The sequence below is a fragment of the Thamnophis sirtalis genome, unplaced genomic scaffold (assembly GCF_051295495.1).
Source record: "Thamnophis sirtalis isolate CommonGarterSnake01/CBP01778 unplaced genomic scaffold, rThaSir2_p1.2 scaffold_1, whole genome shotgun sequence".
Classification (NCBI taxonomy): domain Eukaryota; kingdom Metazoa; phylum Chordata; class Lepidosauria; order Squamata; family Natricidae; genus Thamnophis; species Thamnophis sirtalis.
Window position 1 is genome coordinate 24,599,069 of NW_028261381.1, and position 24,695 is coordinate 24,623,763.

Genomic DNA, 24,695 nt, shown 5'->3' on the forward strand with positions numbered 1-24,695 from the left:
CCCAAATCTGAAAGTTTAAAGGTTTTCCCCATCCAAATGAAAGGTCAAGTCCCTATCCAGCACACACATGTCCATCACATGGTCCAGTCAGGCACCATCCAAACTAGAGATGCCTCCCAGTCACACCATCGCAGTTGCAGGGCAAGGTGTCCTTGACTCTCTGAAAAAGGAATGTTATTTAGACTATACATCTCCCATATTCCATATAATCCCCACTCCCAATTTCCCACAGCATTAATTGTGGCAGGCCTGAAGGCCCAATGAAAAGGATGGCTTCCAGACCTGACAGGATCAATATCTGCATGATGTAAAAAGCTGCTTGAAGGCCACTAAAGTGAAGATGCGACAGGAAGAAAGTAAGTCCAAGGCAGTGGTAGGTTTCAAATTTTTTTAGAATCTCTTCTGTAGGTGTGGCCTGCTTTGTGGGAGTGGCTTGCTGGCCATGTGACCAAGTGGGAGTGGCTTGGCAGTCATGTGACTGGGTGGGCGTGGTCAACTTGTAATGTGGTGAAACTCACTTAACAATGCTCTTGCTTAGCAACCAAAATGTTGGCTCAGAAACTCTGGCATTTGAAGCACACAAGTCTTAAAGCTGTCAAGTTACAAGATCCTTGGACCCCTAACCCTTTAGAAAAAAACCCCAGGGGTGTTCAAACTTGACAGCTTTAAGACTTGTGGACTTCAACTCCCAGAATTCCTCCTCCAGTCATATTGGCTCAGGAACTCTGGCATTGAAGCATGCAAATCTTAAAGCTGTCAAGTAAAAGACCCTTGCATCCCTAACCCTTTAGAAAAAAAACCCATGGGTGTTCAAAGTGGCAGCTTTAAGACTTGTGAAGTTTGAGAGGAGGAGCCAATGTCACGATGAGATGGTCATGCAGTCTCGATGCTCTGAGACTGCAGCCAATACCTTTGCTGCTGGGTGGTCCAAATGGACCTAAACTGTCCCGAAGAGATGGTGAACAGGAAGAATACGTCTTGCTGATCTCAGGATATCACAAAATCCCTGAAAGAAGCAAGAGAAGTTCTCCAAGGCGGCGACAAAAATCCTTCCAAGGCTGACAAAGTCGGGGTGACTCCAAAATGGAAGGATAGGGAAAGAGAAAGTGTTTCCAGCTGGTGAGGAACTTTTGCTGTTTTATAAAGAGACTGCCTATAAAAACTTAAAATTAATCTAAATTTGAGAATAGAATAATCAGGGGGCGGAATTAAATTTGGAATGGTTTTGGACAGTGGTTATCTTACTTTTTAAATTGTATCTTCATGGATGGAATCTATGCAAGCCTTTTGAAATGGATGGATTAAGTTTTCTTCTTCTACTTTTTCTTTTATTGTTATCTGTAACCTATAGACTAAAGTTTTCCTCTTTCATTGCTGTAGGTATTTTTCTAATTCATTTAAAGATTGGACTCTTTTTTCTAACTTGAAATACAAAAAAGATACAAAAGGAAGCTATTTTCAACACTGTTAACGCTGCTCAGAGGTTGGGAGGATTTGTTGATTGGAGTTGTGTATTGAAAATGGAACACTTTCTTTTTTTCCACAGATTGTTTTGACTTGGCATTACAAGGTTTCACTGCTTCACTACAGAGAGTGATAAGAAGGGAGGCACACAGATGTCCCTTTGAAGTAAAAGTGGAAACAACATTCTTTGTGAATCTATTCTTTAATCTTATTAACGTTTCATATATATGAAAGAATAGAGAAAAAACTGGAATACTTAGAGCACATAACAATAAAATATGATGAAAAAATTGAGGATGTCTATCAAATGCAAAATGAGGTGATTGAAACTCAAAAAATCGAAGTGGAAAATGAATATAAAGAGATTAAACCTGCTGATATTTATGGTGATTGGTTTGTTTCTGAAAATGGAAAGAATGGAATACTGAAAGAGGAATTAAATGGAGAGGAAATCTATTCCAGAGGGCAAGATACAGAAGAAGAAAAAACTAAAGAATCTATGGATTTAAAGAGAGAAATTCTATTAGCAAAAACATTGATAACACTGCTGACAATCAAAGATAAGCTGAATAAGGAAACAGAAAGAGGGCATCAAGATTATATGAAAGATCTTATAAGCAAGGAGTTGCTAAGAGAAGTCTATACAAAGCTGATCAAGAAGATGATTAGAGGATTGACACCACAAATGGTAGAAGATATGAGATTGTTTTGCTATTGGAAAGACACAGGTTGATAGATGAAAGAACATAATTTAGAACTAGTTAAACTTAGTGAAATTTATTGATAATAGATATAGCTTAAATAAACAACTAATGTTACTAATGTATAAATGTGTGATGTTATGATGAGAATAATTGGATATGAATATTGAATAGTACCGATGTAAGGAAGATTAGCAATCCCTTTGGATTATACATAAAAGATAATAATAATAATAATAATAATAATAATAATAATAGAACTAAGTTAGATGCAATTAAAGTTTTGATTATTAGGGGGGAAATGTTATGATATAGGATATAGCCAAATAAAGGAGGGATAAGAATAACAACGTATATATAGAGATGGGTATAACATAAGGAAACTGGATGTAAACTTTAAACAGTAATTTGGAAAGGAGGATTAAAAAACTTTGTTATTAAATATTATAGATGTTTAGCTAGAATAGGACATAAGGATTTAGTGTTAGTGGAGGATTTTAAAAATAGTAATTGAAAGGCCAGTACGTGGTTATGTATTAAATTTTGGTATATTTTATGATGAAGGATGCTTAAACAATTATAGTGAAATGAAAATGGAAATATAATGATGGTGACATGTATAAATATTTGAGTTAAAATACTTAAATTAATATGAATTATGTTTGTTGACTGTGGAAGAGATGCATGAAAGTCTTTTTTGTAACCAACTGATACACTTTCTAGAGCATGAAAAAAAGGATGCTGTATTTGTTTTAAATTAAAAATTAATTTTTTTTATTAAAAAAAGACTTGTGGACTTCAACTCCCAGAATTCCTCCTCTCGCTCTTCATCTTGATGATGTGTGGACGGGCAGGGGGAGGGAGCTGGAACCATTTCTAAATGGCACTGTAGATTTGTGGAACCTCTTCTATAGAAGAGGTTAGAACTGGCAGGAACCCACCCCTGGTTCAAGGGCAATAGCACATCTTTAAGGAACCTACAGAAGCTCCTAAACTGAATTTCATTTTGGCATGAATTATTATTTGAATGTAGTCCACATGGCATCAATTCACAATTGGTCAAGAGTCACAGCTATACAAGTGAACTGTCTTTTACCAAAAATTAACCAGTTTGAAACAATAGTTTAGTATGCATGACTAAGAAGTCTCAGCAATTTCACATGTAGAAATTACCTCCTGACCATCCTTTTCTAAGCTGCCCTGCAAACTTCAGGAATTGGTTAAAGTCTTGGTTTTTTTTTCTGTAGAAGTAAAGGAGTTCTTACTGCCCTTGACAGAAATATAATAAATGTTTTGATATTTTATTACTTTATAACTACTGGTCTATACCCTCTCGTATTTGGTCTTTTTCTGGATACTTTAACAGCTCTAAAATAAAGGAAGCGTATTTTTTATCAAGAGTTGACTGGAGATGAGCAATGCCCTCATCAAATTAGATAGATGATAGATGATAGATAGATGATAGATAGATAGATAGATAGATAGATAGATAGATAGATAGATAGATAGATAGATAGATAGATAGATAGATAGACAGACGACATTCTTGTTCAGACCCTTCCAGAGGTGGTATACAGCAGTTCTGGAGAACCAGTAGTGGAAATTTTGAGTAGTTCAGAGAACCAGTAAAAACCATCTCTGACTGCCCCACCCCCATCTATTCTCTGTCTCCCGAATCCCATCTGATTGGGAGGAAATGGGGATATTGCAGTATCCTTCCCCTGACATGCCCACCAAGCCATGCCCAAGCCACACCACCAAGCCACACCCACAGAACCAGTAGAATATTTTTTTTGAATCCCACCACTGGACCACTCCATTTAGGCCAACAATGGGAGTTGGTGGCAGCACTGAGGCTAGTTTGAAGTAGAGGGCTAGACCACTGCTGCCACTCAAAAAGGCCACTTTGTGCTGTACCACAAGCCACATGAGCCTTAGGTATTGGCATGATTGCCCTGCAGCCCAGGACTCCACAGGATTTGCTACTTACCTTCAGACAGTGCTTTCTTCCTATTGACAGGGCCCTGTGTTCTACCCAAGGCTGCTCTGAGTCGCACAAGGCCTTAGCTCTTGAATGGCTTTGGAGAATGTTATTTTGTGGTCTCTGCAGCCTCAGAAAAATGCATGAAAACACACCCTATTGTTGTGTGATTTTCAGAGGCTGAAGGAGCTGCACAGGACGTACCTCATTCTTGCATGGCTTCATAGGCCTCCAAAAACTGTGTGGGAACAGGTGTGTTTTTGAGAATAGTGGTTGTTGGGTGTTGGTAAGCCTGGTGCATCAGCCAAAACACTGTGGCATATCACTTTGACACATGTCATAGGTTTGTCATCACTAGGATTTATAAACCATAGGCATGGTTTCCTCTTACAATTTCTCTTGCAGGTTGTTATTTGTTCTTGGTTTCACTCTAAAGGGTGCATTTACTTTGTCACTGTAAGATTTTTTTTCAGTGAATGCATTTATAATTGCAAACTCTGTACCTGTGGTTTAAAAATGATCATAAAATACGTGCTTAATAAGCCATAAGAAAGACACACAGAGCACACATTACTGCTTCTTCTCATATTCCTCTCCATAGAAAAATGGGTGAAAGAAATTAATAATAAGCAATTTTTAAAAGAGCATTGTAAAACAGAAACAGCACTTAGACTTATATAGTGCCCCATAATGCTTTACAGCACTCTTCTGAACGATTTACAATGTCAGCATACTACCCCTAAGAATGTGGTCCCCCACTTTACAGATCTTGGAAAGATGGAAAACCAAGTCAATCTGAGCCCCATCAGGATTGAACTCCAGGCTGTGGGCAGAATTTGCCTGCAATGCTTTAATCGCTGCGCCACCAGGGTTGGTTTCTAAATGCAGAGCATTTAGTCAGTAGAAAGCCATTGATTTTTAACAGACTTCAGATGTAATGTACCTGTTTTGGTCAACGGGCTTGAAAAAAGCTGCTGAAGAAGTTTGTTCTCTGAAGTCCTCAATACCACCATTATATCCGCAGGAAGGGTGTCTCTGTTCTTCTCAAGGAAGCCATAAGCATCATACTGAACCTATACAACACATGGGAATTAAATGTGAAACAGGCTCTTATAAGATTCGGCCACCCATAAGTACCCATAATACTTTAGGTAAAGATGGGGAACTTTTCCCTCTAAGGCTTTGTGTAGTGCTCAGTCATATTTAAAGGTAAAGGTTCCCCTTGCACATATGTGCTAATCATTCCTGACTCTAGAGGGAGATGTTCATCTCCATTACAGAGCCAAAGAGCCAGCTGTCCGAAAACGTTTCCGTGGTCATGTGGCAAGCATGACTAAATGCCAAAAGAGCATGGAATGCTGTTACCTTCCCACCAAAGTGGTACCTATTTTTCTACTTGCATTTTTACATGCTTTCGAACTGCTAGTTTGGCAGAAGCTGGGACAAGTAACAGGAACTCACTCCGTTACATGGTGCTAGGGATTCGAAGTGCTGAACTGCTGATCTTTCTGATCGACAAGCTCAGCATCTTAGCCACGTCCCCTAATAAGTCATATTTATGCCTACTTATTTTCATATGTACACACTTACAACAATTTCCCCTCAATAGCAATCTCAGTACAACTTGATATACAAGTAAAGTGAAACTCCTCAGCTCCCCATCTCTTTTTGCTCCTTGTTTTTCTCCTGAATTTTAAGTTGCAACCACTGCTGATTTTGCAGAAGGCCCTATATCTGTATGGCATACCAGACACGGAGATCTTCCAGTAAAGACTAGTTCAAAGCTCTCTGATAATGGAACTATTCAAAAGTTTTTTTCAAAAAAAATGTTCAGTTCCTTGTAAACCCTGGCAACCATAAACTAAGGAGCTAAGCAGGAAATGCTTTGACTTCGGTACTGAGAAGATTGTGGCCTTCAGCCTTTAAAAAAACAAGGCACTTCATGAAATTGACAGTGACAGGAACAGTTACAATTCCAGGAAACAGATAAGGGGAGAAAGGACCAGTAGCAGCATAGGCTTCACCTATAGATATACCACCATATTTTAAATTAAGAATTAGCATCAATGCCTTGCCAAATGGTTGAGGACATGTGAAGTTCATTGTACCTTCCAACTCAGTTCTATTGGCCATCACGGGCCATCAAATACCATGGGTTGTAAAACAGTGTCTAAATTTTAAAATGTAAACTCATTAAAATAGCAGTAGACTTATATACCGCTTCATAGGCCTTTCAGGTCTCTCTAAGCGGTTTACAGAGAGTCAGCATATTGCCCCCAACAATCTGGGTCCTCATTTTACCCACCTCGGAAGGATGGAAGGCTGAGTCAACCCTGAGCCGGTGAGATTTGAACCGCTGACCTGCTGATCTAGCAGTAGCCTGCAGTGCTGCTTCTAACCACTGCGCCTACTAAAGTATTAAGTAGGAAAGAAAAATCCAAAAGTCGTTGAAGGGACATTTATTGCATTTTTAATTTAGCGCGAGTTATATAAGTTTTACCTTCCCGGCATAATGATGAATGCCAAAACAGAGCTCCACTCGTTTGGGTCTCCAGAAGTATTTGCATCGTAGATTATCTTCAAATTTATCTGTGAGTTTTTAAAACAAGAAAACAATATTAATGGCCCATTTTGATGGCCGCAAGGACAAATCTTTTCACATTGGAAAAGAGATAATATGCTGATGATATCAGCTTGGGAAAACAAACTTGTAGAATATACAGAGATGGCAAAAGTAAAGGTTTACAGTAGGTTCAAAATAGAAAGTTAACTAAATTCAAGCAAGAATGGCTCCCTCATATATTACTCAGCAAGAAAAATTCAGATATTTGGAGTGAGGTTTCAAAGGGGAAAGAAACCAAAATAGATGAAAGGAATAAAATAAATAGAAATCAGAAACAATTCTTAATGTTTAAAAGATATATATTGATTTCAGTCATCTGTCAGGGTACAATGGAAGGGAAATGTATAACTTGTAGTTTCCTAGTAGTAATGCTTCTTTTTTTCTTTTTTCTTCTTTGGTATATCAACGGCCATTCTTCTTCTTTCTATGTAACCAATAGTATTTACTTTCCGAATAAGAATTACATTGTATTTAACTTTCTGAATAATAAGAACTAGAAATATTAAAAATGGCCCATTGTTTGGATTGCAAATCAATTTCTTCCTGACCATATAACCGGAACTATTTCCCCCTGAATACTAGTCGCAGCCCATATTGCTTCTTAGGTATTTTCCATGATTATTTATTTATTATTGTTGTTGTTGTTGTTGTTGTTGTTGTTGTTGTTGTTATACACTTTATTCATTAAACATGAAACTCAGCCAACTGAACATTCAAAAATGCATTACAAATATTAGTGACTAGTGCTAATGGTTGATACAGTTTGCTGCCAGCGTCCTAGGTATCAACCAAGTACCTTCTTAAAATATAAGATGTTCCGAGTAGCACAGTTTTTTGCAGTTCCACTGGTGTTATTGCAGGAAGCTGCAATTGGTTGATGTATCTTGTACACTTCTTGGACATGGTGCCAAGTGCCCTGATGACAATGGGTATCACTGTTACATGCTTCATCCATAGCCATGTAATTTTGATGGCCAGGTCGCGATATTTCATTATTTTTTCTAGTTCTTTTTCTTCAACTCTAGCATCTCCAGGAACAGCGATATCAATAAACTGTACACTTCGACTCTCTACAATTGTAATATCTGGCGTGTTGTGCTCCAAATGATGATCCATTTGTATTCGAAAGACCCACAAGATCTTCACCTTCTCATTTTCAATAACTTTTTCCACTTTATGTTCCCATGACTTTCTGGATACAGGTAAATCATATTTTTTACATAATGACCAGTGGATTAATTTAGCACCTCGGTCATGTCTTGCTTTGTAATCAGTTTGTGTGATTTTTCTGCATTCACATATTAAATGTGAAACAGTTTCGACTTTGTTGGATTTTTGTATCTTTGCTTTCATGGCATTAGTTTGTAGTGCTTGTTCTTGAGCAACTAGTGTTAAACCTTCCATTTCTTTCTTGAAAGTTCCCATCTTAAGCCATGTCCATGTCAAGTTAAATTTTATCCTTGTTCTCTTTTTACAGTAGTGTTTTCTGCCTTTTCAGTCTTTACTTCATTCTCTTAAATCGTTATGCTACCCTAATTCAAAAGTGATCTGAAAACAGTTGGTGGATAGTGGGAAGATTCAGAATAATCAGAAAAACCTCTAATATTTTATGCTTATGTCAACTTTACTAAATGTTTGTTATGTTTGGTAACATTTTTTTCTGCAGTTGATTTATCACAATTGTTTAATTTTAGATATTCAACAAAGCAGGCAGAGATTAAAGCAAAAGAACAGCGTAGCCAATAACCGAAAAATGTAATGTGGCACTTTTTTTAGTTATTTCCACTGAAACCTAAGTTTGTTTAAACAGAAATTTGGAACTCTACTTCCAATGTTAGCAGTTATGTAGGGTAAGTTGTGGAAATTCCCAGTGTTTGATCAGCTAGCCTAGCACAAAATGTGCACCAAGCAGTTACTACATATCAGTGAAGTGCAGGCAGTTGGCCAACAGAGTAAACAAGGAGCCAAAATCCTTGTTCCTGATTGCATTACTGAAGGACACAACTGGTTTTGAATTATCCAGTCTTTACATTCAGAAATTTTTGGAAAACTGTCCATACGTCTCCATTTGATATCTCTACAAAAACATCAATTTTCTAATATCTTTGTCAATTACTAAGCCTAGTAATTATAGGCCTATTAGCCTGATTCACATTGCAGCAAAAAAATATGCTAGGTCCCTCTTGAATAGAATTGAAATATGAGTAGAGGAAAACAATATCCTCACAGAAGAACAAGCAGGTTTTAGACAAAGCAGATCCACTATTGACAACTACTTTGTCTTGAACCATCTAATTGCCAAATATGCCTATATGCGGAGATCCCTTTTGGCTGCTTTTATAGACCTTACAGCAGCATTTGCTATGGTAAATAGAGAAGTCCTGTGGACAGCTCTTAAAATAGAACCTAGACTGCTGGCTTTGATTAAAGCCCTTTACACAAGAACCTGTTTGAGGGTGGGGTATGGGGTTAACGGGACTCTGACTAACAGGAATCACACAAATGAAGGGGTAAGACAAGGGTATATCCTGGCCCCATTATTATTTAATTTATATATCTATCAATATCTTTCTCAATGGGATAAATACCATTTGGCCTAATGAGCAAAGCCACAAAGACAACCAATCTCAATATTGGTTACAAAATAATTTTAAGCTGTTTCTTTCACTTAATTTTCACAGGTAATAGAGAGGTAATAATGCTAAAGAAGCATAGTTTATTTCTAATGGGAGTAGGATATTTTTCCTCTGATTTTTAAGTGACTATCTTTTCCTGCTGTGGCTTGCTATGCAGCCAGTTTCACAGACGCTCTGCTGTAAGGCCCAATTCTCTCTATAGGTAATTTCTTATTCAGGAATTGCTTAATCAGCAGATAACTCTCGGATGTGGTTTGAATTCACATATCAGCTGAACTGATATGAATCCACTGATATGAATCCATTTGCTTCCATTAGTAATAACTAACAGTTTATTATATGGAGAAGATGTCTATCTATAATTATTATAAAATTATACTCAACAATTTAATCAATTGACTCCAAGAGTTTAATGCAATCAGCTTGGATTTAAACTTTATAAAAGATACTAATCGTTCTCTTGCTTTTTTTCTTCTGTGTATATATGTAACCATTTGGAAACATTTCTGAACAGGTCATACCAACTAATGTTAGGTCTGTTGCTTGGGGAAATCGGCTTTCTTCATCCAGTAGAGAAAGTAGCCCCATTGGTTTCTGAAGGAACATATCTAAGAGTGGTCTGTTGTCTTCATAATCAACCAAGACAGCATCAATTCCTTCACTGTGATATTCCATCTAAAGTATTACAAAAGTTAGTAAGTCATAAATATCATTATGGGAATATTCTATATTCAGCAGTCTGGCTTTTCATATTCATCTAGTTGACAGGTGTCAAACTCGCGGCGTCACGTTGCTGCCATGTGATCTATCGCGATGTTTTCCCCTTTGCAAAGCTGGGGTGGGCGTGGCCTGCATGTGACTCATCTGGTCCGCGGGCTGCCAGTTTGACACCCCTGATCTAGTTGCAAAGCTGAGAAAAGAATAAGGCAAGCAATTTTCAACACGTTGCTGCTCAGTGACCTTTAAAAAAAAATCACTATTTGGGAAATGCTTCTCTTACATTTGTTCCTGGTTTTCACATGACTAAAATTCATATGTTGCTTTCAGTTCTATTGATTTGGGGGGGGGGTGTCTTTTTTCTTCAACACAATAGAACACAACTACATACAAAAATAATATATTACAAATTCATTGGTTACTATGATGCAATATTTTCATTTTTATATACAATATTGTGTTCGCATATAGAAGTTGCACGTGCGTCCGATAAATTCATATGGTGAAAGCTTTTTCCCTTTCTGAGAAAACATTTATTTTCACAGAAGACAGATGAAGTCATAAACTTCATACCAAAATCATCTTCTTTGGTTCATTGGTCTTACAAGTCCCAGGCCAAGCCTGCAGAATTTGCTATCAAGTCAATCAAAGCTTACCTGCTCAAGTGCAAATATGTGCTGATTGAAATAAAATTGGATCTGCTCATTTGCAATGTTTATGCACAGCTGTTCAAATGAGTTTCTTGTGAAGTTCTCAAATCCAAAAATATCCAATATTCCAACATTCATTCCACTTTCAGCATTGCTATTTGAAAATGAAAATAATAACAACAATAATAATATCATCAAATATAATGCTATAATATATTCCTTAATTTCCAAAAATGCTACTGTATAACCTATTCAGAGTTCAGTTTTTGAACCTATGCTCATTTTTAAATTTTGTTGCTGTTACTTCTGTGAAGCAAGATATTAAACAGAATAAGTTTCAGGGACAAAACCTAACAGTGAAAATATGAGTGCCTTAAAAAAAAAAAAGACTTCATTTCTCCACCAGTGATTTATAGTATCTTCTAGATCAGTGATGGCAAACTTTTTTTGGCTCACGGGCCAAAAGCGGGGGGGAGCGAAGGGGGTCGTGCATGGGTGTGCCACATCCATTATACTACGTGCATTACTCCAGTGTGCATGCGTGCACAACCAGCGCTCCCTAAAGTTTTTGGCTTGCTTTTTCGCCCTCCAGAGGCTTTATAGAAGCCTGGGGAGGGTGAAAACAGCCTCCCCCCCCCCCGAAGGCCTTCTGGAGGTTTCAGGAGCTTCCCTGAAGCCTCTGGAGCATGAAAAATCGGCCCTACGAGCAAACCGGAAGTTCGGGGATGGATGTCCAGTTTGCTCATAGTGGCGGTTTTAGCCCTCTAGAGCCTTCAGCAGCCTACAGGAGGCTTCCTTGAATGCTCCGGAGGGCTAAAATCGGCCCTATGAGTACGTTCCTGAACTTCTCGTTTGCCCGTAGGCCATAGGCCGTTTTTTTGCGCTTCGGAGGTTTTTTGCGCTTCAGGGGTTTTTCGCTCCAGAGGGCGAAAAATGGCCTCAAAAGAAGGCTGAAGTCAGCTGGCTGGTGCGTGCATGCCCTTGCGTGCTCTGACAAATGGCTCTGTGTGCCACGTTTGGCATGTGTGCCATAGGTTCGCCATCATGGTTCTAGATCATTCAACCATCATTTTGCCAAAATAACAGCAATGTGGAAAGGCTATGCTGATACAATAAATCACTAGTGTGGAAATGATCAGATACAAAAATATACACGCTCTAAATAAATTAGCATTTACCAACATAGATAAATATTACAGTGAATTTTCCCTACCTAGGAAACTTAACTACGGCATTTCTTATTAGAAATTAGACATCTTTAAATTAAATCTACATCTTTAAATCTTCTGTAAATCTACATAACAGCTAATAGACAATAGCAATCTGTGCTCTCTAGATATCGTCGATTACAACTATATTCCTACACTCCAGAATGTCTTACATGTGGTTGCGTTAGTTAGAGCTGATGGGAAGTGAAATTTACAAATCTGGAAGGTTGTTTATCCCATGGAGCAGTTTTTAGCAGTGTAGATCATCTACCATTCTCAAAGACATATTGGTTCATGCCAGCCAAGATGAATTCATCCTTATTAGCTTCCCTTCTGCTGGAATTAATGGGTGGGAAAAATCATTCTGCTGGCATGGAAAAAGAAACCGATCCAGATACTTTTCAAGGAAACTAAAGGGCACCAGATTCAAAAATTGTTTCTGACTTCCCCTTGCAGGATAATTAGAGGACTGATGGGCTAATATACCATACTCAGTCTTCCAGTGGCAAAGCTTCTTTCTCTTAGCTGAGAGGCTTCTCCAAACCAATCGGGGTTTACTTTTGGTCTCAGAATTAGTTAAACTTTTGAGCGAAGGATACACTGGTATTGCTGCATTAGGCATAGTTAAGCACAAAAAGTTAATGATTGGGACTGAATTTAAAGGTTTACTTTATGCTGAAGATAATAAAAAGAAAAAAAACAGGGAAAGATAAAAGATAATGTAATTAAAGCATCTTCTAATATCTTTCCAGGGAGGGACATGATTTTAACCCAAGTGAATCCCATTTACTACTTAGTTAAATCCCAATCAAGTTTTTGAAAACACTGGAGTTAATGTCCCAGGAACAAAAATGCATGGAAGCCAATTTGAGGCATTATCTAAAACAAACAAGTAAACTCTTGATGTAAAATAAAAAGAGATATGCAGGCATCAACAAATAAATATGCAAGGTATTGATTGATAACTTGCCATATATTTTTATCAGGTTGCAGCAGGGTATTAATCCGATTTACAATCCAACTGAAGAGTCGGCCATAAAGAGCCTTTGACATGGCATCTCGAACATCAGCTGCTTTGTCCACAGTATTTGTTCGGATAATGGTCTCACCTCTTGTGACAACACAATGTGAGGTGAGAGCTTCCTGAAGTTCTTCTGAGCCAATGCTCAGCAGTGCAGCAGCTGAAAGACAACGATGTTGTAAAAGAGTGGGTGGGGCTACGTGCTAGCCACTGGGTGTTAAACTGGATTTCCTGATCATATTTTGCATTAGGACAATTAAGAGATGTTAGCAAAATATTTACCATTGTCTAAGGCTTCCATATTGGGCACTTCACTTTTATCTGTTTGGTGTTGTGAAGAAATGGAAGCAAATTCGATATTTCCTGTATTTAAGATCCCAGCCAAAATTCGATACACTGAATGCACTTCCTGAAAATGGTAGGAAAGTCAGAATTATAAAATTTAACAGGTTACCAGCACAACACTTTGGGGAACACATACATTCTGAGGACAGATTATTTGTATATAATTCCATAATCCAAACATATCAAACCATACTGTCCTTCTCAGATTATGATGTACATTCAACACCTTAGCATTTTTGGTCATTGCAAAAGCTGGAAGGTGCTAATGTAATGCAGTCACACTTCATGGTCTTAGAGAATTCATATCATTAATCTTTTTCTTGACTTCAATGTGTACTTCTATCTTATTTCTAATCCTATGTTAGATTGACAGCTTCTTAACAGCCAGTTTCAATTGATTGATTGATTGATTCATTCATTCATTCATTCATTTATTCTGAGCAGTGACAGAATGTTTATTTTAACTCTTTATATATCAGTTTTATATACCGATTTCATTCTTCATATACCAGTTTTTCTGTTCATAAAAGAAATTAGCCTGTGAGATGCCTTGCAGCGAGATGGACAGCAAACAAAGTTAATCAATAAAGAAATAATAAATAAAACAAATGGGCTAAGACTGTGCCAAACAGATCCTAGAAATATCCTACTGAAACGTGAGCATCAAAGACAGAGTTCAAAGAGATTCTGGTGCATCAGAGGAGAAGATCTGATGGGATCTAGTATATTTAGGGGAAGACTGGTAGGATCATGAACTGATGAGTTTCTTAAACTGTATTCCTAAATACAGTTGCCTGATAAAATGCCTTATTTTCAGTTAAATTATTAAGAAAACTTAACTTTTATTATTGTTTGTTTTTATTATTGCTATTGGCTTCAGAATTAATTATGTGATTCTGGGGCAATTTATATGTTGCTATTGGTTCTTCTTCCTCTAGTCTAGAGTTGATTCAAGTTTAGTAATTCTAACTCTAGTAATTCTAACTCTGGTGAATCACTCCACTACTGTTATTATAGTTCTACTCTTACTTGATAATGACAAAAAGTATTCTACAAGCCGTACATAGAATTATCCAAACCTGATCTGGCAGCTACCATTGTACTGATTCAGTTGCCCACTGCAAAATATATGTTTTTTTAAAGCAAGGCCAATGTTATTCTGGCAACTGTATAAAAAAAGGTCATCACTTACCTCTTTAGTAAATCCTATGATCCGAAAGCAATGCTGGATTGCTTCAAACTGAGTTCCATAGGATTCTTTATTAATAATATCATGCATCACCTTTCCTGTGCCATTTTCAATATACCTGTATAAAATACATAACTGAGTCTCATTTGATGTTGCGGCTCTTTTCATGTCTGTAAGTCTGGAATTAGCCAAAGAATCTATGACCATATTGCTCCACAGCTCCCCCCACATAACTAAATACACAAAGATTGAAACACCCAAGATTATGGATCTCATAAACCTCTGCCTAGCCATATACTTCCAATTTGATGGACAAACTTACCAACAAATTAAAGGTATAACCATGGGATCACCCCTTTCAGGACTTATAGCGGAAGTCATTGTGAAATGTGTAGAAGTTATATAGAGCGTCCACAAATACAACCCAAAATATGAATCAGGTATGTAGATGACATATCCAGGAGCCTGGAAGAGCCAATAACTTGAGCACCACTAACTAATTGATGTAAAGATAGTTTGCCCCCACCCACCAACAGTGCACCAAAGATAGGCATGCAAGCACCAAACAGAATGAACTAGAAATCTAGGCTGTCAGGACAGCATTGTGTCTGCCATGTGTAGATTTCCTTGACATTGTATGCCATAAGCTAAAGAAAGAAAGAAAGAAAGAAAGAAAGAAAGAAAGAAAGAAAGAAAGAAAGAAAGAAAGAAAGAAAGAAGGAAGCCAAAAAGGGGACAAAAAGTCCAAAACACCTCCCCACCAGCAATCAGAAGCCAGATGAGCATAGATTCAAGATTAACATCAGACCAACAATCAAGTAAACAAGACCCCTATCAAGGAACTGCCACAAAGCCAATAATAACGAACTGAACCAAATAACCTCTAGTACCACCCCCACCAATAATGATAGGGCAAACCACCACTAGAATATAAACTGAGAACAAACCCCACTCTTTATTAGCACTGGTGATGATGTTACCTAGTTTGAGTAATGAAACTTCCACAAGAAAACAAGCAAGTTCAGAGAGCACGAGGACCCTTCACAATGTAGGAAAGTAAAATAATAAGACTGCTTATTAAGTCAAATCCATGACTCAAATCCCTTTCGATAGACCTATACATAATTTTGAGACTGAGCCCCAGAGCTCAGATTAAATCCTTGTTAAAGAATTATTTCAACTAAATCAGTGAGCATATATTATGATAACATACAGTACCTATCGGTTCAATTCAGATTGCAGCATCTCAATAAATATCCAGCTATTTCCTAGATGTTGTCATATTCTTGTATAATCAAAAAATGTAATCTTTAGGATAATTACCTACTCTCAGCTCAACCTACCTAACTGGGTTATTGTTGGGAGCAAATGGGAAGAGATACTATTATATATGCTGCCTTAAGGTTCTAAATGAAAGGTAGAAGTCTAAGGAGCAAACCAATATTAGAAGAACAAGCCCTTGCAAAGAAATGAAAATACATTATTTTGCAGACTGTACAGAGACACATTTAACCTCTAATTCTTACCTCCTTTTCCCATTACTAACCATCATGACCGGCATATTATAGGCTGTCCTTTTAATTGGTGCTATCATTTTCAAAATGAGGACTCAAAAAATACAGTTAGGTAAATTTTGGGTCAGTCTCAAAGTTGGGAGAGAGCAAGACAAGCTCCATGAGAGATCAGAAACTAGAATACCCGAAGGCACAATTTGGCCTAATATTGCTAATTACCCAAATAGTAATGTACCAATTTAAAACAATTCGTTTGGTTTTGTTTGTCTAGAATACTAATACATACCATTAACTTTATAATCCATTTTGGAAAACAGATTAAATTTGAGAGTGTGGCAAAACTATAATTAGATGAACTTTTTTATTTTTGATTAATTTAATTAAGCCATATATAAATAATAGCATTACTTCTTGCCTATACAGTTGTATAAATGAGAGGACTACAGTGGATCTTTAGGACAAGGGCAACAATTAAGGCAGACTTTAAAACGTCTCACCAAAACAAAGAACTATTTAATACTTAGTTATAACTAGCAAAAAAGAACAAGTCAGCAAAAATTACCTGGGAGGCTTTTTCTCAGGGAGCTTATATTCAGAAAGTTTCTTCTGATGATAAAGGCCAGCATAAATGTAGTAAAATATATGGAAGTTTTTCTCACCCCTGTTACAAAAAGGAATTACTGTAGAGCATAAATTTAAGATGTTATCTTTAAGCTGAGAGATTCAACTAGTATATAAAACAGTCTCAGGAAGCAATAGTTCCCCCAAACCACATGTTTATACCTAAAGAAATCCAGATGTCCATACTGCAAAACCCATTAATCTCAGGTCCCTGCTCTATAATTGAGGTGATGGAGTCCTATTCTCCATCTAGAACAGGGGCGTCAAACTCGATTTCATTGAGGGCTGCATCAGGGTTGTGTTTGACTTCTGGGAGAGAGGGTGGGCATGGCTAGCTTGACGTCACTCCTATCAGGGGCGCCTGTGGTGGCTCAAGTGCTCTGCAAGTGAAAACAGGCTCCTGAGCTCCGTTTTCGGCTGCGACAGCCTCCTGCAACCCTCTGCCAATGAAAAGGGAGCTCGGGAGGGATGCTCATTTTTGCTGGCAAAAGCACCACAGGCCAGTCCTTTGCTGTTTCCAGGGCAGCCCTGCAGGCCAGATCTAAGCACCCTGCAGGCTGGACTTGGCTTGACTTATAGAACCCAAGAATTACATCCCAGTGCACGTAAGTGTTTAAAAGCAGCAACAACAAACCCAATAGTTTACAGCAGTGGTTCTCCATCTTTTATTCACCACGAACCCATTTACATACCTATTGTGACCACAGACCACAGGCCACGGATCCCCAAGACGTAACTCAAGATTTAAATCATAACGTTTCTTCAAGGCTTCTCAAACCCCCTGTGATGACATCGCGGTCCTCCCAGGGGTCTGTGGACCACCACTGATTTACTTAACTTAAACTTAACTTACATTCTGGTTTATCTTCAAATTATATAGTCTTTCACTATTCAGCTTAATTGTTTTCTCACAGCAGGAAAGATGGGAACCAGACAAATAAATAATTTTCAAGTAATTTGCCTTAATCGGGTAGGGCTGACTTGCTAAGAGGAACTGAACAGTTACTATTAGCATTTCTTTCATTAGGTCTTTTGTAGTTGAGCCTTACTGCCAGATATCTCTCAGCTTTGTCCTTTCCATGGAGGCCATCCTGGTGCAAAACAAATCTATCTTTCAGTACCTAATAAAAACGTGGCCTCCTACTCTCACAACTGGAACTTAGCATTTAAAACCCAACCATGCCTTTTGTCCATTAAGCACATTCCTCAGGTGTTTCCATTATTATGAGGTGTGTATTAAATCAAATTATTTATTTTAGGTCTTACTTTTCCCTTATTTGACAAGAATATAACTCACCACGAGATTCTTTTAGAGCACATATGTTCAACCGAAATAAAATTAAATACCTTCAATGAAAGAATATTTACTTTGTAATCATCCATTTTCAGTATGAATGCAAAAAAGATGATTGACAGCTGAATGTAAATAGCTCTATAGTTTTACTCCTTATACAAATTAGGGCTGTTCGAATCATTTGGAAGGATGCTTCATGAACTGAAGACATCATACACTATATTGCCAAAAGTATTCGCTCACCCATCCAAATAATCAGAATCAGGTGTTCCAATCACTTCCATGGCCACAGGTATATAAAATCAAGTACCTAGGCATGCAGACTGTTTTTACAAACATTTGTGAAAGAATGGGTCACTCTCAGGGGCTCAGTGAATTCCAGCATGGAACTGTGATATTATGCCACCTGTGCAACAAATCCAGTTGTGAAATTTCCTCGCTCCTAAATATTCCACAGTCAATTGTCAGCTGTATTATAAGAACATGGAAGTGTTTGGGAATGACAGCAACTCAGCCATGAAGTGGTAGGCCACGTAAACTCATCCAACATCAGTGTGTGACCTCACATATGCACTTCTGGAAGAATGGTCAAAAATCCCCATAAACACACTCTTAAATCTTGTGGACAGTTTTCCCAGAAGAGTTGAAGCTGTTTTAGCTGCAAAGGGTAGACCAACCTCATATTGAACCCTATGGATTAGGAATGGGATGTCACTTACAGTAAGTTAATATGCAAGCAAAGGCAGTAAGCGAATACTTCTGGCAATATAATATTCCAAGGATCAAGATGACTGCATCTCTTAGGCAGCTCTTTCAAAGCCCTCCCCAGTTGCTTTGGCATATGTGTAGCTGCAGAGAAGTCATCTCTAGACTGCGATTAGTACCTCAGCACTTCAAGCAGGAGTTTCAAGGTGCGCTATGGTTCCTTTGCAAATTGCCTCTCCAAATAATTCACACAGGCCAGGTATTAATGCCCCGAAGTCAAAATCATACTGAAAAGTCTCCAACCTTTTACAGCTGAAGGTAACATATTTCCTGTCAGGCCTGGAAGCCATCTTTTGCACTGGGCTTTCAGACCTGCCACTTTTAATGCTGTGGGAAATTGGGAGAGGGGATTATATGGAGTGTCAGAGATTTGGTCAAAATAACATTCCTTTCTCAGTGAGTCAAGGACTTCTTGCCCTGCACCTGGAATGGTGTCACTGGGAGGCCCGGTGACTGATTGGATTCTGTGATGGACATGTGGGTGCTGGGCAGGGACTTGAACGTTCGTTTGGGTGGGGAAAACCTGGAAACTTTCAGATTCGGATTTTCTCAGATGTGCTGATATGACATCTCTAATAAAATGGAACTTTGAGGAAACTCAAGCCTTGGAGTCTTCTTTCATTGGGGGTGTTACTTGGAACCCTAACATTTATACAAATTTATAACAAAAAGCAATATTTTAAACAGAAAAATCCAAATTATACTTACAAGGCTTGCTTTATAACTCTGGATTTTTCTAGCAGGTATTCTGAGATCTTTGCTCCCATTACAGCTCCAGTTGGTGTGAACATCATTTCCAAGTATTTCCCAAAACGGCTAGAATTGTCATTGATAGCAGTGCGGGCATTCCCAAATGCTTCGACCAAAGGATTCACTTGGAGAATCTTCTCCCGCAAAGCACGGTTGTTTGCCTTGATAAACAGAAAAGGTCACAAGGAGTTTCCTCTATCAATTATAAGGCCCTCGTATTCATTTAGATGTTCCTTTTACCCAGAGGTCAGGAAAAAAAACATATTCTAGGTATCCTGGCTGTTCCGATACTACCTATCTTCAGTGGCTGCTTAAGGATGAAGAGTCCTTAACTACAACTACAACATAGGTGGCCAGATTCTGCGCGGCAGCACTGGGGATTCATCACAAACACGTGTCTTCTCCACCATAGTGATGTTGTATAACAAATGTGGCAAACCCTTTGCGCTGCTTAGTCTTTAGCCTTGAACCTACAATGGGCCACACAGTTTATGGATTGTAACTGTAGTATAGTTAGACAATGTATAATTGACAGGCTGGATTTTATTATAGATTTTAGTTGTTATTTATTATTTTCTACTAGAAATTTTTATTGTATATTTACTGAGCATTTTTATTTGTTCTGGTCTCTGGTCTAAGGCTGTAATAAACTGAATATCATATCATATCATATCATCATATCATATCATATATAATCTCATCTCATATATCATCTCATCTCATATAATAAATATAATCCTCATATTCATTTAAAGCATTCCTATTATCACCCTGCACTGAAAGCAAATCCATCAGCCAAAGACAGTTGAAAAGGAGACAGATCAGGAACAAGATAACAAGAAACAAGAACAAAAAAAAATCCCCCAGCATTAAATATCTATCTATTAATACTTTTTGCAAATTTGCTTGAAGAGAACGTTTCCTAATTTCTCTGGGATATAAACCAATGAAAATACAAATTTTAAAAGTTGTTTTATTATACATAAAACCTACTGAATAAGTAAATACCCCGCCCTATTTTCAATTTCAATTTCAATAAAGCTCTCTGTATATTACAGGTAGTCCTTGAGTTACAACCTTTCTTATAAGGTTAATAAGTAAGTTATAACTGCACTGAAAGGGTTGACTTATAACCCTTCCTTGCACTTGCAATTGTCACAGCAATCACCACAATCATGATCTAAATTCAGGTATTTGGCAACTGGCACATATTTATGAGGATGGTTGCAGCATCCCGAGGTTATGTGATAGCCATTTGCAAACTTCCCAATCAGCTTCTGATCAGCAAAGTCAATGGGGGCTCCAGAATCACTTAACATCTGCCTGATTCATTTAACAACCCCAGTGACTCGCTTAACAATCAGGCAAAAAGGTTTGTAAAATCAGGGGTGTGACTCACACTTAATTAGTGCCTTACTTAGCAACAGAAATTCTCATACCAGTTGTGATCAACGGTGAGTTTCACTTTTTGTTACCACTGGTTCGTGGGTGCAGGCGTCCCTTCCACGCAGGTGCCCGGCGTTCCATGCATGCACTTTGCTCATGCACATGCCTTCTGCGCATGCACCCAGCCTCAAAAACGTGCCTAAATAGGACAGCATAGAGCTGGATTTCCGCTACTGGTTGGGGCGAACTGGTCAGAACCAGCTGAATACCACCTCTGGTTGTGATCATAATCTGAGGATTATTGGTATTATGCTTTAACAAAGGATCTGAGACTGAAGTTAACAAAAAATAGAAGCAGAAGCTTGTAATCACCTTGTCACAAGATACACTTGAAATGAGACGGGAAGAAAAAACATGAAACACAAACACGAACCCAAAGATTTGTACAAGCTCATCCCTGCCAAATTAGCAAGCGGGCAACCTGTGGCCTCCAGATAATTCTACATTAACAAATCTCAGCCTGCTCCTCTTGCCTGTGGTGAGGAGGGAGAATTGAAACCCGGTATAATCAGTTGAGACAGAGATTGCTCAGCCCTGCACTAAATCTCAGTTTAAGGTTGCATGCAAATGCAGCCAGTACTTCACAGCATTATAATTTGAGTTATGTGACAGTCAGTAAATACCTTTCCCAGGAAGGTCAAATGCTGCACAATGAGATGGGCACTCTCGGTCTTCCCGGCACCGCTTTCCCCACTGATGATTATGCACTGAGGGTACAAAACAGAAGAGAGAAGTTGTCTAATTGGCAATTCAAGGAATAGACCTTCATCCCTATTTTCATGTGCTTTAGTGTACCATTAAACATTTAGCTATCTTAAATTATACTTTCTTTGAAGAGTTGAGCAATCATGCAGAATATAAAACAAACATTCAAAGTTGCCCAGTTGAAAGTATAAAATACAGCATATGTGTGAATGCATGTCTTTGAATTAGATCTAGCTGGCTGATAATGGAGAATACAGAATGAATTTCTATTTCTGCCAAATTCTTTCAGTGAGAATAGATTTCTGACCCTTCTAGAGCCAAGGTGGCGCAGTGGTTAAATGCAGCACTGCAGGCTACTGCTAGAACAGCAGGTCAGCGGTTCAAATCTCACCGGCTCAGGGTTGACTCAGCCTTCCATCCTTCCGAGGTGGATAAAATGAGGACCCAGATTGTTGGGGGCAATATGCTGACTCTCTGTAAACCGCTTAGAGAGGCCTGAAAGGCCTATGAAGCGGTATATAAGTCCACTGCTATTGCTATTGCTATTGCTACAAATACACCCGCAGGATATATTTATGTATAAGTGACATTAGACTCTGATTAAATAATGAATGTACAGTAAGTGACAAACGAGAAAATCAACTATTTTGCCAATAAAGTTTAGAGGGTGTTTTGTTTTGTTTTGTTTTGTTGTAATGTCCACTGAAGCCTTCCAGGTCTGAATCTGGCTGCTCCAGATGAAAAAAAAAATGGCATGCAGAATTGGGGAGTTCAATCAAACAGACTGAATAGCAGTTAGCAATAGCAGTTAGACTTATAAACCGCTTCATAGGGCTTTCAGCCCTCTCTAAGCAGTTTACAGAGTCAGCATATTGCCCCCAACAACAATCTGGGTCCTCATTTTACCCACCTCGGAAGGATGGAAGGCTGAGTCAACCCTGAGCCGGTGAGATTTGAACAGCCGAACTGCAGAACTGCAGTCAGCTGAAGTAGCCTGCAGTGCTGCATTTAACCACTGCGCCACCTCGGCTCTTAATCTCGGATTGTCTCAAAAAATGCAACTGGTTGATAATTTCATAACAGTCACTATGCCCGTGGAACTGACAATATTAGGGCAGTTTTTGTTCACATGGGCTACTCCTTAAAATTACATAGGTTTTCCTCTGCGTTGGCCAGTTTGTATCCATGCAAGGGCCAAATCAGACATCACATCATAACATGGCCACCAGTGTGAAAATAGTAGCCATGCTCTTGGCTCTCTCCATGTGACATATCAAATTTGCAACAAAATACATTTAACCCTTTCAGGTTAAGTACAGAGCAATGATTTAAAAAAAGACCATGAAGAACATAGGATCACAACGTTCAATAACTTACACTGCTCTTTAATATTGGAATATATTATTTTTTTTGTTTTAATATATTTTACAGCTATTTACTTTTTTTTTTAACTTAATGACCCACTGGAAAACTGACGAAGAGTGAAACATATATCAGTCGACAAGTTCTACAAGGTATTATGGTGGAGGCAGGAAGCCAAATGGATGATTAATGTTTTTGGCAGCAGTTGCCTATTTAGCTGAACTCTACCTTGGTTCTTGAAGCATCCTAGAAGAACAGCTATTCAGACTACATATTGGTTGTTCTACGTTTAACGGTAAAAAAAAAGGAGAGAAAAGGTTCCTTCAAACAGTCACCAAACATAATATATTTGAAGTTCCCTGCACATCACTTCATTTTCTCTTTATTCCAAATGGTAATATACCTGTATTTATTTTCTAGAGCAGGACTGTCCAACCTTGGCAAGTTTAAGACTTCTGGGCTTCAACTCCCCCAAATTAAAAAGAGAATGTAAATATTCCCCTTTTCACTTTAAGTAATCACACGCAAAATATTCAGTGACGATATTGTTCAAAATACAGATCTGCCATTTCATATGTTGCAAACATATGTGAAAAGGGTGTCCCATTAGAAATATTATGGGCAATACGCTGTATAAGATTTTGGCTTATGATGACAGAACTAATACTACTACAGAAACAACTCTGATGTAAAGAACTAACAAGTTGCACATAGAAACAAATGTAAATATCAGAGAGAATAAAAGATAAAGGTCAATGCAAGTAAACAAATTAAAGCTCAAACTTTAATTCCAGTATTAGGTGAACTTTCCCTAGTGTTCTAGATAATAGACTAGCTTTGGAACAAATGTTTAAATGCAAAGGTAAAGGTTCCTCTTGCACGTATGTGCTAAACGTTCCTAACTCTAGGGGGCTGTGCTCTTCTCTGTTTCAAAGCCGAAGAGCCAGCGCTGTCCAAAGATGTCTCCATGGTCATGTGGCCAGCATGACTAAATGCCAAAGACTCACGGAACGCTGTTACCTTCCCACCAAAGGTGGTTCCTATTTTTCTACTTGCATTTTTTACATGCTTTTGAACTACTAGATTGGCAGAAGCTGGGACAAGTAACGGGAGCTCACTCCATTATGTGGCACAAGGGATTCAAACCACTGAACTGCTGACCTGTCTGATTGACAAGCTCAGCATCTTAGCCACTAAGCCACTGCATCCCTTAAATGTTTACCATAGTATAAATTTATTAGTTGGAAATACTTTATCCTGCAAAATCTAATTTATATCCAAGGTTGGAGGAAAGTCTTAGTTCTTTCTTTTGGAAACAATATTGCTGCTGCCTTTCTCCCCCTTCTCCTTTCTCCTTCAACACCCAATTACTTTAACCTGTCTCTATCCTGGCTTCTCATCTTGAGGCACATTCCACTTTCGTCAATGTCTTTCTAAAATAGAGTGCTGAGAACTGGACATATTTCTCCAGATAAGGTCTGGCTAGTATAGAAATTACATTCCATGACCCAGAAGTGATCCTCCTTCTGCTAATGCAGCCTCAGACTGCATTAGTTTTTCAGTCTTCATCATGCCACTGACTCATCTTCAGCTTGTGATTACTAAGGTTATCTAGATTGTTCTCACATATATCACTACCACAAGATTTCTCTCCCATCTACAATAAATGCCTTTTTTTTTTTTTAAGAGAGCTTTTTTTATTT

At 38.2% G+C, this 24,695-nt stretch overlaps 1 protein-coding gene across 1 annotated transcript in view; it reads right to left on the bottom strand.

Annotated features, from left to right (window-relative positions):
- MYO3B (myosin IIIB) overlaps window positions 1-24,695 on the bottom strand; it is a 288,019-nt gene that overhangs the window by 159,429 nt on the left and 103,895 nt on the right. The window contains exons 12-21 of the mRNA XM_087709242.1: window positions 21,549-21,632; window positions 19,438-19,640; window positions 16,612-16,710; window positions 14,539-14,653; window positions 13,284-13,410; window positions 12,951-13,161; window positions 10,779-10,926; window positions 9,927-10,080; window positions 6,647-6,735; window positions 5,070-5,219 (exon numbers count right to left, since the gene is read on the bottom strand). Coding sequence (XP_087565368.1) covers window positions 5,070-5,219; window positions 6,647-6,735; window positions 9,927-10,080; window positions 10,779-10,926; window positions 12,951-13,161; window positions 13,284-13,410; window positions 14,539-14,653; window positions 16,612-16,710; window positions 19,438-19,640; window positions 21,549-21,632 — 1,380 coding nt within the window. The remainder of the gene's footprint in view (window positions 1-5,069; window positions 5,220-6,646; window positions 6,736-9,926; window positions 10,081-10,778; window positions 10,927-12,950; window positions 13,162-13,283; window positions 13,411-14,538; window positions 14,654-16,611; window positions 16,711-19,437; window positions 19,641-21,548; window positions 21,633-24,695) is intronic.